At 41.8% G+C, this 12,028-nt stretch overlaps 1 protein-coding gene across 4 annotated transcripts in view; it reads right to left on the bottom strand.

Annotated features, from left to right (window-relative positions):
• ITPR2 (inositol 1,4,5-trisphosphate receptor type 2) overlaps window positions 1-12,028 on the bottom strand; it is a 518,259-nt gene that overhangs the window by 277,074 nt on the left and 229,157 nt on the right. For all 4 annotated transcript variants that reach the window (XM_073621752.1, XM_073621753.1, XM_073621755.1 and 1 more), the window contains 3 exons: window positions 10,526-10,667; window positions 8,597-8,758; window positions 6,099-6,271 (listed from right to left, as the gene is read on the bottom strand). In XM_073621752.1, coding sequence (XP_073477853.1) covers window positions 6,099-6,271; window positions 8,597-8,758; window positions 10,526-10,667 — 477 coding nt within the window. The remainder of the gene's footprint in view (window positions 1-6,098; window positions 6,272-8,596; window positions 8,759-10,525; window positions 10,668-12,028) is intronic.

Genomic DNA, 12,028 nt, shown 5'->3' with positions numbered 1-12,028 from the left:
ATGCCAACTGAAGAAGGGAGACACAACAAAAGTAGGGCATCATGAGACCAGAGGACTTATACTGCTGCCTGCAGCACACTGCGTCCAGAGTCGATATCCTCATGACCTTTTACTACTATCTTTTTCTATCTACTTGATAGAATCTGGTAAATGTATGGACTGAAGACCAAGTTGCGGCCTTGCAGATTTGAGCCATAGAGGCTTGGTGATACACTGCCCAGGAAGTACTAACAGCCCTGGTGGAGTGCGCTTTGATATGAAAAGGTGGAACTTTCCTCTTTAAACCATAAGCTTGAACAATCACTTGTCGAATCTATTTAAAAATAGTAGATTTCGATGCTGCCTGTCCTCTTTTAGGACCTTCAGGCAACACAAACAAAACATCCATTTTGAGCAGTCGCCTTCAAATAGATTTTGACTGCTCTCACCACATCAAGAGAATGTAGTGACTTAGTGAACGTAGTGAACGGGGTTCTGGGAAAAATGAAGGTAGAACAATATCCTGGTTTAAATGAAAACCTGACACTACCTTCGGTAGAAAATTAGGATGAGGACGCAATACAACATTATCCTTGTGAATAATTAATTATGGCTCTTTACAAGAAAGAGCAGCCAACTCTGCTACCCTTCTTGCAGAAGATATGGCTACCAGAGAAACTAGTTTCCTTTTCAAAAGAACCAAGGGAATATGTCGTATCAGCTCAAAAGGCTGTTTCTGTAATGCCGACAGGACTAAATTCAAGTCCCAAGGGTTCAGGGGTGACCTAACCAGAGGATTAAGCCGTGTTACCCCCTGAATAAAGCTAAGAACCAAAGAGTGTGAAGCAAGTGGACACTGAAATAATACTGATAAGGCCGAAACCTGGCCCTTGATAGTACTAAAGACCAGCTTTATTTCTAATCCCATCTGTATAAAGTCAAGGATTCTACCTATGACATACTTCCTGGGGTGCCAACCCCTGGATTCACACCAGAAGACATATGCCTTCCAGACTCTATAATATACGACTTCCCTTCCTGCTTGATCCTGTGAAGTCGTGGACGCAGGCAGAATAGGAGGGAATGCATAAATCAGTAAGAACCGATTCCACGGGAATAGCAAGGCATCTGTTCCGCATGCTAGCGGATCCTTTGTTCTTGACACAAAGTTGTCTATTTCTTTGTTGAACCTGGACGCAAACAGATCTATGTCAGGGATCTCCCATCTTTGACATATTGACAGGAAGATATCGGGGTGAAGGAACCATTCTCCCGGGAACAACTGCTGGCGACTCAAGTAGTCCGCCTGCTAATTTTCTATTCCTAGAATGAAGACTGCAAGATAGGATATGACTCACCTCTCTCTGGGCCGCACAACTTCTTGTGCCCCCTTGGTGATTGATATAGGCCATTGCTGTGGCATTGTCGGTTTGAATCCTGGCAGGACAATTCTGTAAACTGAACATTCAGGCCCTCAGGACCAAGTGCTCTGCCTGAATTTCTAGAATGTGAATGGACAAGGCCATTTCTGATCTGGGCCACTTCTCTTGGACAGTTGCTTCTTCCAGGACTGCTCCCCAACCCAAAAAAGGTTGGCATATGTTGTTACCACTTCCCAGGTAACTGAAGGAAGGATTTTCCCCTTTGCAGATTTTTGGTTATTAACCATAAACTGAGGCTCCGGCACACCTTTGGAGTCAGACACATTGGGAAATCTAGAGCTTGAATCCTTTTGTTCCAAGCCATAGGATACTGTTTTGCAGCAATTTCGAATGAAACTGAGCATAAGGAATGGCCTTGAATGAAGCCACCATCTTTCCCAACAACCTCATGCAAAGCTGAATAAAATAATTCATCTTGCTTCGACCACCTGAATCAGTTTCTTTATGGCGCTGATCTTTGCCTGGGGCAAGAATATCCTTTTCTGGGTGTATCTATGATCAGACCCAAGTATTTTAGCCTTCTTCATGGTTTTAAGGAAGATTTCTTCTAGGTTGAGAATCCAACCTAGGTATTCCAGATAGTTGAATGTGGTGACCATACTTTGGTCTAAGCGGGCTACCGACTGGTCAATCAAGAACAGATCGTCTAGGTAAACTATTATCGTTATACCTTGGGCCCTTAATCTAGCTAGAGGAGGGGCCAGAACCTTTGTAAACACTCAAGGTGCAGTAGTTGACTGAAAGGCAGAGCTAAGCACTGAAAATTAAGATTTTCTACCTTGAAAAGTAGATATTACTGGTGAGCGAGGAAATAGGCACATGGAGGTATGCATGTTTGATGTCGATTGACGCCAGAAGTTCTCCTCCTTGTAGGATGGAAACAACTGATTGGATTGACTCCATGCGAAAAAAGAGTGGTTATAATCAGGAATTGAATTAGATTTTGAGATCCAGAATGTCCATTCGGTTTTGGCACTGTGAAAAAAGGTTTGAACCAAACCCCAACCCCTGCTCTTACATGGGGACCACCATGATCACATTTTGCCAAAAGATGGTCCAATGCTTGAAAGAAAGTCTTCTTTTTCTCTGGATCCCTAGGAACATTTGATCTGAGAAAACGAAGAGATGGGAACTCTTGAAACTCCAGTTTGTACCCTGGAGCTATTGAGGAAGTCCCTATCTGTCTAGACACTCTTCCTGCCAGATCCTTTAGAACTGCAGAAGTTTTCCCCCTACTCGAGCGAGCAGGAGCGCCTCCTCATAAGGAGGCTTTAGTATTTTGTAGGTTTCCCCCCAAGGCCTCTTTTGTCCCTGGGGTTGACCCTGAGGATTACCTTTTGAACTTGACGGCGGAGGCCGTCATGACTGCCTGGAGGCTGATGCCCCTAGCACAGGAGAAGGAGCTTGTTAAAATGAATTACGTCTACTCCTTTTCTTAAATGGCAAAGGGGTACTTTCCACTAGAATTTCTTTGGATGTATTACCCAAATCATCCCCAAAACAGCCGTTTCACCGCAAAAAGGAAGACTAGCCAGGAGCTTCTTGCATGGCGCTTAGCGAAGGCCGAAAGGCCTGAAGGATAGAATCTCTCATAGCAACTATTGAAAACATAAAGCTGCTAGTAGCTTGCCAGATCCTGGGCCTGCTGAACAGGATAACCTTGAGCACCTGTTTAAACTGGCCTCTCAACGATTAACCAATTACTGTCAGCGCAGGCTGAGACACTCAATCTGCCAGAGAAAAAAGTGTTTTTTTGTTTTTTTTTAATAGGAATTCCAACTATTTTATCTGTTTAATCCCTAAGCATTTGAGCATTGTCTGCCAGACAAGTCAAACTTTTATTCACAGAGGATATAGCAGCGTTAATTGCTGGTATACCCCACTTTTAGTGAATTTTTTCCTCCATAGGATAAAGTGTAAAAAACTTTTTAGGAGGGATAAAATGCTTATCTGGGTGAATCACTCAGATACAAAAAGCTTTTCCAGCAATGAATGGACAGGAAAGGCATACACAGCTTGAGGAGGCTTGAGAACCCAAACACTCAGTTAAGGATACATAAATGTGGAGCGGACCATTCAGCAAGAAATTGCACCATCAATCTTACAGATTGTGAAAGCTGATCCTCCCCCCCGCATTTGACACCTCAGAGGAGGAGTTATCAGCCTCACCACGGTCCCCTGAGGGAATTCATCACAGGGGCTGCAGTGTTAAAAACAGTTGCAAACATTTCATGCCCCCGATGCTCACTCTGACCAGCCACCCCCTCTCAGGGGAAGCTGCCATTGTAGAGATGAGTAGGCTTTCCAGAGCTTGAGGGAGACCCTTTTAGCCCTTTTTGGGGGTGTTTCAACCCCCCCTTCTGACCTTAGCCCGATGCACAAAGCAGAGGTACTATAAGAAGAAATCGCATCCACTGCTTGAGCAATAGTCCAGCCACTGCCGCTGCTATTAACGCTCAGCCTGATGCTTTTAGTAAATGTGTCATGGAATGCCTGTGTCACCAACCTCTTATATGCCCCTTTTTGCTGTTGTGTCCCTCCGACATCCGCAGCCAGCAAAAAATGGAGCTTTTCAACATACCAACGAAGGATGCCAACGCCGTGCTAAGCCCTGCCCCTTCCATCACATCGCCCCTCTCTTTTAAAGAGAGGGTTTTCCCGCGCGAGCACGTGCTTCCGATCCGACGGGATCGGCGTGTGTTTGTGTGTGTGTGGGGGGGGGGGGGATGGTGAGGAGGAGACCTGTAACAAGCTGCCGTGCAGGGGCGGTGAAAAAAATGGAGCGGCATCGTCGATCGTTTTTTGCTTCCCCCATGCAGGAAGAGGGGTAGAGCTTTGTCCAGGTGGGTGGTGTTTCGTGGAGGAAAATCCCCCCCAATCTTACCGGAGGGCTGAGCTCCTCCGAAGGGAAGCCTGCTGCTTCTGTGACATGCATGATGTTTGAGGAAAGCATGACAAGGTACGTGCTCTATACAGCCCCCAGTGATGACTCTTAGGCATGACAACTTTCAAAAACTGGGGATCCTCGGGGAACCCACACTCCTGGACCCGTAAAGCACCCCGCCAGAAAAAACTTTATAGCTGAAAAAAACAAAGCACTGGATCCCGGAGTCCAGCTCTCTAAAAAGAGAAGCGTTACAGGCAAAACCTAATTTCTTCCGCCATGAGGCCCGGGTACCATATAATTTATCCTGAAAAGACACTTTGAATGGATCCGGCTGCATAGCTAGCCCCAGCAAGGATTGCTCCAGTGGAGCTCAGCACAGCACATCTTTACTCGTGACCAACACCTTAGACACTGGCGAAAAAAACTGAGGTATTCCCAGTAGTGGGAGGGGTTATATAGGGAGTGGACTTCCTGTCTTAAGGTGTGCCAGTGTCCATCACCTGAAGGTGGCCTATAACCCACATAGTAACTACTATGGCTCTGTGTCCCGTGATGTACGATAAGAAAAAATGCAGCTGTTACAGGTGTTGAGTGTTTTTTTTCAGCCTGTAAAATCACCTCTATGTAAGCCTATGGGGTTGATTTGCTAAAACTGGAGAGTGAAAAATCTGGCACAGCTCTGCATGGTAACCAATCAGCTTCTAACCTGAGCTTGTTCTATTGAGCTCTTTGATAATAAAACCTGGAAGCTGATTGGTTTCTATGCAGAACTGCACCAGATCTTGCACTCTGCAGTTTTAGTAAATCAACCCTATGTGTCCATGCACACATAGACGTTTTCAAGTGTATTAGAAAAGCAGCATTTACAGGCTGAAAAAACACCAAGGGTATGTTCTGGAGAGGAGCATTTTGAACACAATTTACCCTAGACTAGGGAATGAGGGTAAATCTCCCAAATGGGAACTCAGACAGCAATAAAACCTGAGTCTATTCAAAACGAATCGATAAAAAGCTTTGGCTGCAGTTGGGCTTTTTTGTTCTGTATTATATCTCAATGCGTGTAGCAACTTAAAGAAGCCCTGTCACCAGACCATTCATTTCAACAAAAATGTTCTCTGCATTGAACTTATTTTATGCATTTTGTTTACCTGTAAAAGCCTCTCTTGTGTAGACATTCAAAAGCTGTCAGACCGCTGGGCACCGCCTTCTTGGATGTGAAGTCAGCAACCCCAACAGACTCACAGATGTCACTTAAGTGACACTCTATAGTATTCTCCCTCCCCTGACAGCTACAACGAAAGGTTATGTAAGGAGGTGAAGGGAGGGACAGAGGAGCTGTGCCAGCACAGAAATTAATTAGACACCCCCAGAAGAGGTGAGGGCTATGATGTAAAAGGAAGGAGGGGGTATGCTAGGGAATTAACACTTCCTGATATAGTGAAATTTTCTAGCAAGTTCAAAGGCACATTGTAAGTGAGTAAAAATTGTTTAGAGAAAAAAAATACACTGGAAGTAAGCAATTAAATATTGTATTTTTATGTGATATTTACCTACACTTTTTTTAAGTTGGTGTCATGGTCTCTGAACGTTGATTGTGTAAATGTGGAAAACTAATTAAAATGTAATATTATTATATTAATTAATATTACAATGATTGATAAGAATATTTAAAAATATATTTAAAACACTTTATACAGTGGTTAGCTTTTCACAGAAACATGATGAATGCATTATTTTGTGAATTTTTATACTCATTGAACCATAAGACATTGAGACGGTCTTGCACTGACCTCGGCTCTCGGTTCCGTCTCAATAAATTCACGAAGGTCTCAATCTCCTTGGCAGTGATGTGTTTCTCTAGCAGTTTGCGGTTGTTGTGTAAGAGAGCGGTGATAGTGTCTTCTGCCAGGATGTCATATCCAATCTGTGACTGCATGATGCAGAAATGCTTGGCGATATATTCCTGGGAATAGAAGAATGTCAATTGTGAATATAGATGGTAGGACCAGGAACGGATGTCATGCTGTTGCCGCCCTCATTACTAAATGCTCTATTTCCAGTCCTTGTGACTTTATCCCACCCTAAACCATTACACTGCAAGCCCTCGGGGCACTGATATCAATCCTAACATGTGAAAAGCTACTTGCATAGACAGGGGACAAAGAGTTTGAAGAATCACATGATTGAGCAATAAACAAACCCTCTCATAAAAAATAAAATAAAAATGTTTAACCCTTTCCTGCAAGCCCCAGTGTCTCTTTAAAGGAAGGAGGGGGAGCAGAAAGGATCAGCCATCATGTAACCACTGTGGTCACATGATTGAGATTCGGTCCCGTTGGCTATCGCTACTGGGGACCAAAAGCTGTTTTTGCCAGCTCGGTTTCTATGCTAGGAGCACCCACTGAAGGTGCTCTCAGCATAAAAACAGGTTCTGCCCAGTGACGCATGTAAGCAGCATGTTGGCGTTAAAACCCACCGTTCAGCAATAAAGACCGGTCACTGTTCCTCTCTCGCCTTGTACAGGGTGACTGGTCTTGTCTCCACCCCCGTCTGTAGCTTTCTGCAGGCAACCTATAGTGGGTGGTGTCTTCTGGGCTCCTCCCAGATTTTCCCTCAGCACAGGATATGTAAAGCAGAGTGGGGATGTCACTGCTAATTTTACAAGGTAACATGGTGTTGCAAAGGTATTTAGTGCACACCAAGTGGATTTATATAGTTTGTGGCTATTGAGAAATACATATAAATTAAAGTAATTGAGTTGTTCAGCTTTAAAATGTCTAGTAATTAAAATGAAGAAAGCATGCAGATCAAGAAATTCTGAGTAAAGTCACAGCTTCTGATTTGCATATTTGTTTCAGGTGCTGTAAGTGGTTTAGAAAATTCTGGATCACCATGACAGCAAGCAAATTCGCATTTCAAAAGGGGTCAGCAACAGGAGTTTTTATACCTTATTCCTTGGTCCTGTAACAAAAGGTGATCTTCCTTGCTCCCTCCCTAGAATGTGGGTGGGTGCTCAACATTATTTTATACAATGCAGGACCAACATTTGTTCTGTAATCTCAGCCAAAGAGTCTTACACACACCAAACACAGCCAGTTAAAAGCAAAATGTTGGCACTCCAGCTAAAATCCGGCATTTTATCAATCCACTAATAAAAGCAGCAATGCTTCAGAAAAACAAATACTTTCACAGGCAACAGAAAACAAAACTAAACCCAAAAACAAAAATAAAATATATTGCACTGTACCAGTCTTTAGATGTAGTGACAGCATTAGTTTTTTTATTAGGTTAAGAACATCCTGAACCAAACCTGCATGAGCTATCCTGCTGGGAAGCAGTCAAAGCCAACAGCCTTTGATGGCAGAGGCATTTCTTGCCCCTAGGGTGCATGCAAGACATATCTGAAAACCAGCTTGGGTGCAACCATGGCTCCATTCATAGACAGTAAAAGAGTGAGCATTGCACTCTTAGGTAGTGGGTTTTTGTTCACAGTATTAATAAGTTAAGTTAAAAAATATTGGAAAATGAGAACTAATGAAGCCAACAAATCTAAAGACTGGTAAGCTACAATATATTACATTTTTAGCTTAGGGTTTAATGCATGTAACACTTATGTCTCTTATAAACTCTGGATCCTGTGGGCAGTGAAGTCAGGAGACAAAAGAGGTGGCCTACTTGGGCATTTCAGCAGAAGGGGGTGGGGGGTAAAAAAGGGCCAGGCTGAATGGTAGAAGAGTCGGCCAACTTGGGCATTTGGGCAGGAGGAAGGTGCAAAAAAAGAGCAGAAACTGTATGCTGCTGAAGTGGTTTACAGCTCATGAAAAGGGGACTTGGGCTTTTTCGCCTTGGGTGCTAAAGGACTTTATCCCATCACTGTCTTTATTATGTGCAACATGTACATGTTGATGCAAGTGTCGGAATGTAGCTGGAGTATCATATTTTTGTTTTTAACCGTACTGTAAACAGGGAGGGACTGTAGTATAGCAGAAGAGGAAGAAGAAGAGAAAGAGGAGGACAAAGAGGAAGAGGAGGAGGAAGGGAAAGAAGAGGAGGAAGAGAAGGAGGAGGAGGAAGAAGAGCTGTTTCCTGTATTCACAGCAATGGCACCACCATGTTTCATTCAGAGCAGTTTTCCTTTATATGGTAACCACCTGGATTACACTTTGGTTTCAGAATACTCACGCTTCAAGACCCAGTCACACCTTTGGTTTTGCATATGTTTAAAAAACATATAAAAATCTGCCTTGATACCGCCAATACAACCAGCTTCCATAGCAGTAACGCTAACCTGGTTCTTCCGATAGTCTTGCTGAGAGTGCCTCAGGACGCGGTAGCAAAGTCGCAGAATGTACTTGTAAGGGGCATATCTCTGGTCACCCAGATCTTCAAGACGCAGCATGGAACCCTCACCAGCTTTGTCTTTAAATGGTGCCTTCAAGATGCCAAAGATCTGAGGAAACACATTAGGGAAAAAAAACTGTTGTCATTCCCTGGATAAAACAAAGACAACACTATTTTCTTCCAAAATATTCATATGTAACTGTATTTCACACTTCCTAACTCACTAACTGCCCATGGAATGAATGAAAGCAATTAACAAAATGACTATTGTTATCAGGAGTCATAGGAAGCTTTTAAGGAAAACTAAGGACTCGATTTGAGTCTTCTTAGCATCATAGATGGCCGAAAGCAGGCATTAAAGTTGCTAATGAAAGATCTCTGACATTGTTTTCTGCATTATGCTAAGAACATGCTTTTCATGTACAATCGGATATCCCCCAATTGACATCTCCTGATGTCGCATAATAGCCCAGCATTTATGTCTCTGTCTGCTGTTAGGATATATCACTTTTTTCATTCTTTCTTTCTTTTGGTCATGTGATGGGCACTCTTTTATTTCAAGAGTAATTCAACTGTTAACAACTGTAGAAGCCTTTTCATAATTTAGTATTAATAAATAAGGCCTAATTTAATCTACAACCAGCTATGGTTTTCAAAAAACTAGCTGAACATGTTATACATGGCTTCTCATGGGAATGTTCTGTGCATTGTAGGTGTACATAGCAGAAATGTCATTAACTGTTCATGTGATTGGCTCCTTGCTACTCATGTGACTATAGTAGGTAGACACATTGGGGTTGGTTTACTAAAGACAAATAGACTGTGCACTTTGCAAAGTGCAGTTTCTCCAGAGCTTAGTAAATGAGGTAAAGCTTCACTTTGCGAAGAGTACCCAATCACGTCAAGGTAAATTTAAAAAAACAGCATGTTTGCTTGCACATGACTAGATGATGAAGGTCAGCAGAGCTTCTGCTCATTTACTAAGCAATGGAGTAACTGCACTTGCAGAGTGCAATTGCACTTTGTAAAGTGCTCAGTTTATTTGCCTTTAGTAAATCAACCCTATTGCTCCCATTTAGCACTCAGGAAATAAGTCAGGGTAATCCACATGTGAGTTCCAGTACAATGGCTGCAGGTAGATTTGTGTAATAAAGTCTTTAGAACTTCCTTGCAAAGTATGTAACAGACTGGGGGAGATTATTTTTGCAGGGCATACGTGGAGTTACACTTTAAACTTCCAAATGACTGTTCTTTAGTCTAACTGAAGTGGAACTCTGGGACTAAAAAAAGAAAACAAATAAAAACAAAATAAAAACAAAAAGAAAACAAATAAAAAAGACAACACTGGAAAATAAAAGCAGATGTCAGATATTCTGGGATGAATGTTCAAGGTTTTCAGTGTACCAAAAGGTGTAGAAAGGTGCCACAGGAAGTGGCACTTTGGCAGACATGCAGGAAAATCAAGTTTTGGGTCAGCTGACATATAAATATGTCAAAATCTGATCATTATTAGCCAGATATAGATGTAACCCTATGTTAGCCACAAATGCATTAAATGTACTTTTTTTTTTCTCTTTATCTATTCAATTGAAATCTCTAGTTGTATCAACCAATTTTGGCATTCTCCCATATGTGATATGACGTACAAAACACAAAAATCTTGAAAACAAAATATTTCCATCTCTCTGATTGTTTACTCTTTGCTTTGACCTAAAAGATGATTGATTGATCTTGGCTAGAAAAAATACCAGTGTGTACATTTTTTCTCCTATAATTGATTTGAAACACATGCGCTTTGCTACGTTTCATGTCTGTTTGAAATATACTTCAAATGCAGGTCTTTCTTCTAATTTCTAATGCAGTTCCAGTTGCTCACCTGAGCTAAAATATTCTGCTCTCTCATTAACTTTTGTCTTTCCCGGTTGGGTTTGGTGACAACTACATCCAGTACTTCCTGTCCGTTGTTTGGGACTCCAGCAACAAAAAATATCAGATCTTCCAAAAGTTTGGTTACAAACCTGAGCAGAGGGAAAAAAAATTATCACACGCAACAAATGGCAGATCATCTTCTGAAAACATTAACAAACCACCAATTTAATGTATACCCGCTCTATGAATTTTGTAAACTGAAACAGAATGAATTCAGTTTATTTTGATTCCATTCAAAAAATGGGTGTTTGTACTGTTTAATAGGACAAAATAGAATTGTTGTGCTCACTGTAAAATATTTGTCTTGTAAAATATTTGTCTTGAAGTCAATGGAAGAACACAGGAAGTCTTCACCTTTGGGTTATACCGCCTACAGGAGGATTGGACACTGGCAAACTAAAAACTGCAAGCCACCCCAGAATAAACCCCACCCACTATCAGCATGCCTCAATTTTGTAGCAAAGTAGTACCAACAGCATAGTCAAAAAACTGAGGGGTTGAACTTGCGTCTCTCAAAGGACTCCAAGATAAGGATTTTATGGTACAATAATCCTGATTTCTTTCTCCACTATTGAGGGACACAGGAAGTCTTCACCTTCACAACATCCAAAACCAGTTGAGTGGTGGGTGACACATTAAAAAATTACCAACAGGCCCAACGTAAACATAAGAAAAAAACCTGGGAACTGCAGCACCAGATGAAGCAACATCTTCCACCTGGTAGCAAAAACATGTGAAGAAGACCAGATCAAAGTCTTGCATAGGGACCCAACTCCTAAAGCTGGAAGGTAAAAAAAACACACATAACCAATGAAATATTTCTTGACAGGAAAGACAAAAAAATATATATATCTACAAGACCATAAACTTCTAAGCTGGTCTACCTGATCCATCCAAAATATCCATTCAAAATGGTGAAATGAGAACTGAATCAACCTTCAGGGTCCATCCCTGAAGGAGTCAGTCGGTAAAGAGATAGAGACTCAGCCTGAACTGTCAATCAGGAAAAAAAAGCTCCACTTTGAGAACTGTGCCCGAGGCCGTTAAGAAAAAGATCAAAACTCCCCTATGTCAGAAGTTTGTAGACCTCAGCTGACCTGATCTCAGTACAGGCCCAAAAATAAAAATGAAGAAAAAAAAGTTCTAGAAAAAATAAGTTTGCGCTAACAGAAGAGCTGAAAAAAGACACCCATTTCTCCAAGGACACTAGCAAAACACTGAGGCATGCTGGAAGCAGGAGAGGTTATCCTGAGTTGGCCTACAGCTTTTTTTTTGGCAGTGTCCAATCCTATAATATGCTGTGTGTATATATCACAAAAGTGAGTACACCCCTCACATTTTTGTAAATATTTTATTATATCTTTTCATGTGACAACACTGAAGAATTGACACTTTGCTACAATGTAAAGTAGTGAGTGTACAGCTTGTATAAAAGTGTAAATTTGCTGTC

This window comes from Aquarana catesbeiana, linkage group LG03, assembly GCF_042186555.1.
Source record: "Aquarana catesbeiana isolate 2022-GZ linkage group LG03, ASM4218655v1, whole genome shotgun sequence".
Classification (NCBI taxonomy): domain Eukaryota; kingdom Metazoa; phylum Chordata; class Amphibia; order Anura; family Ranidae; genus Aquarana; species Aquarana catesbeiana.
Note: the sequence above shows the minus strand (reverse complement) of the source record. Positions and strands in the feature narration are given on the sequence as shown.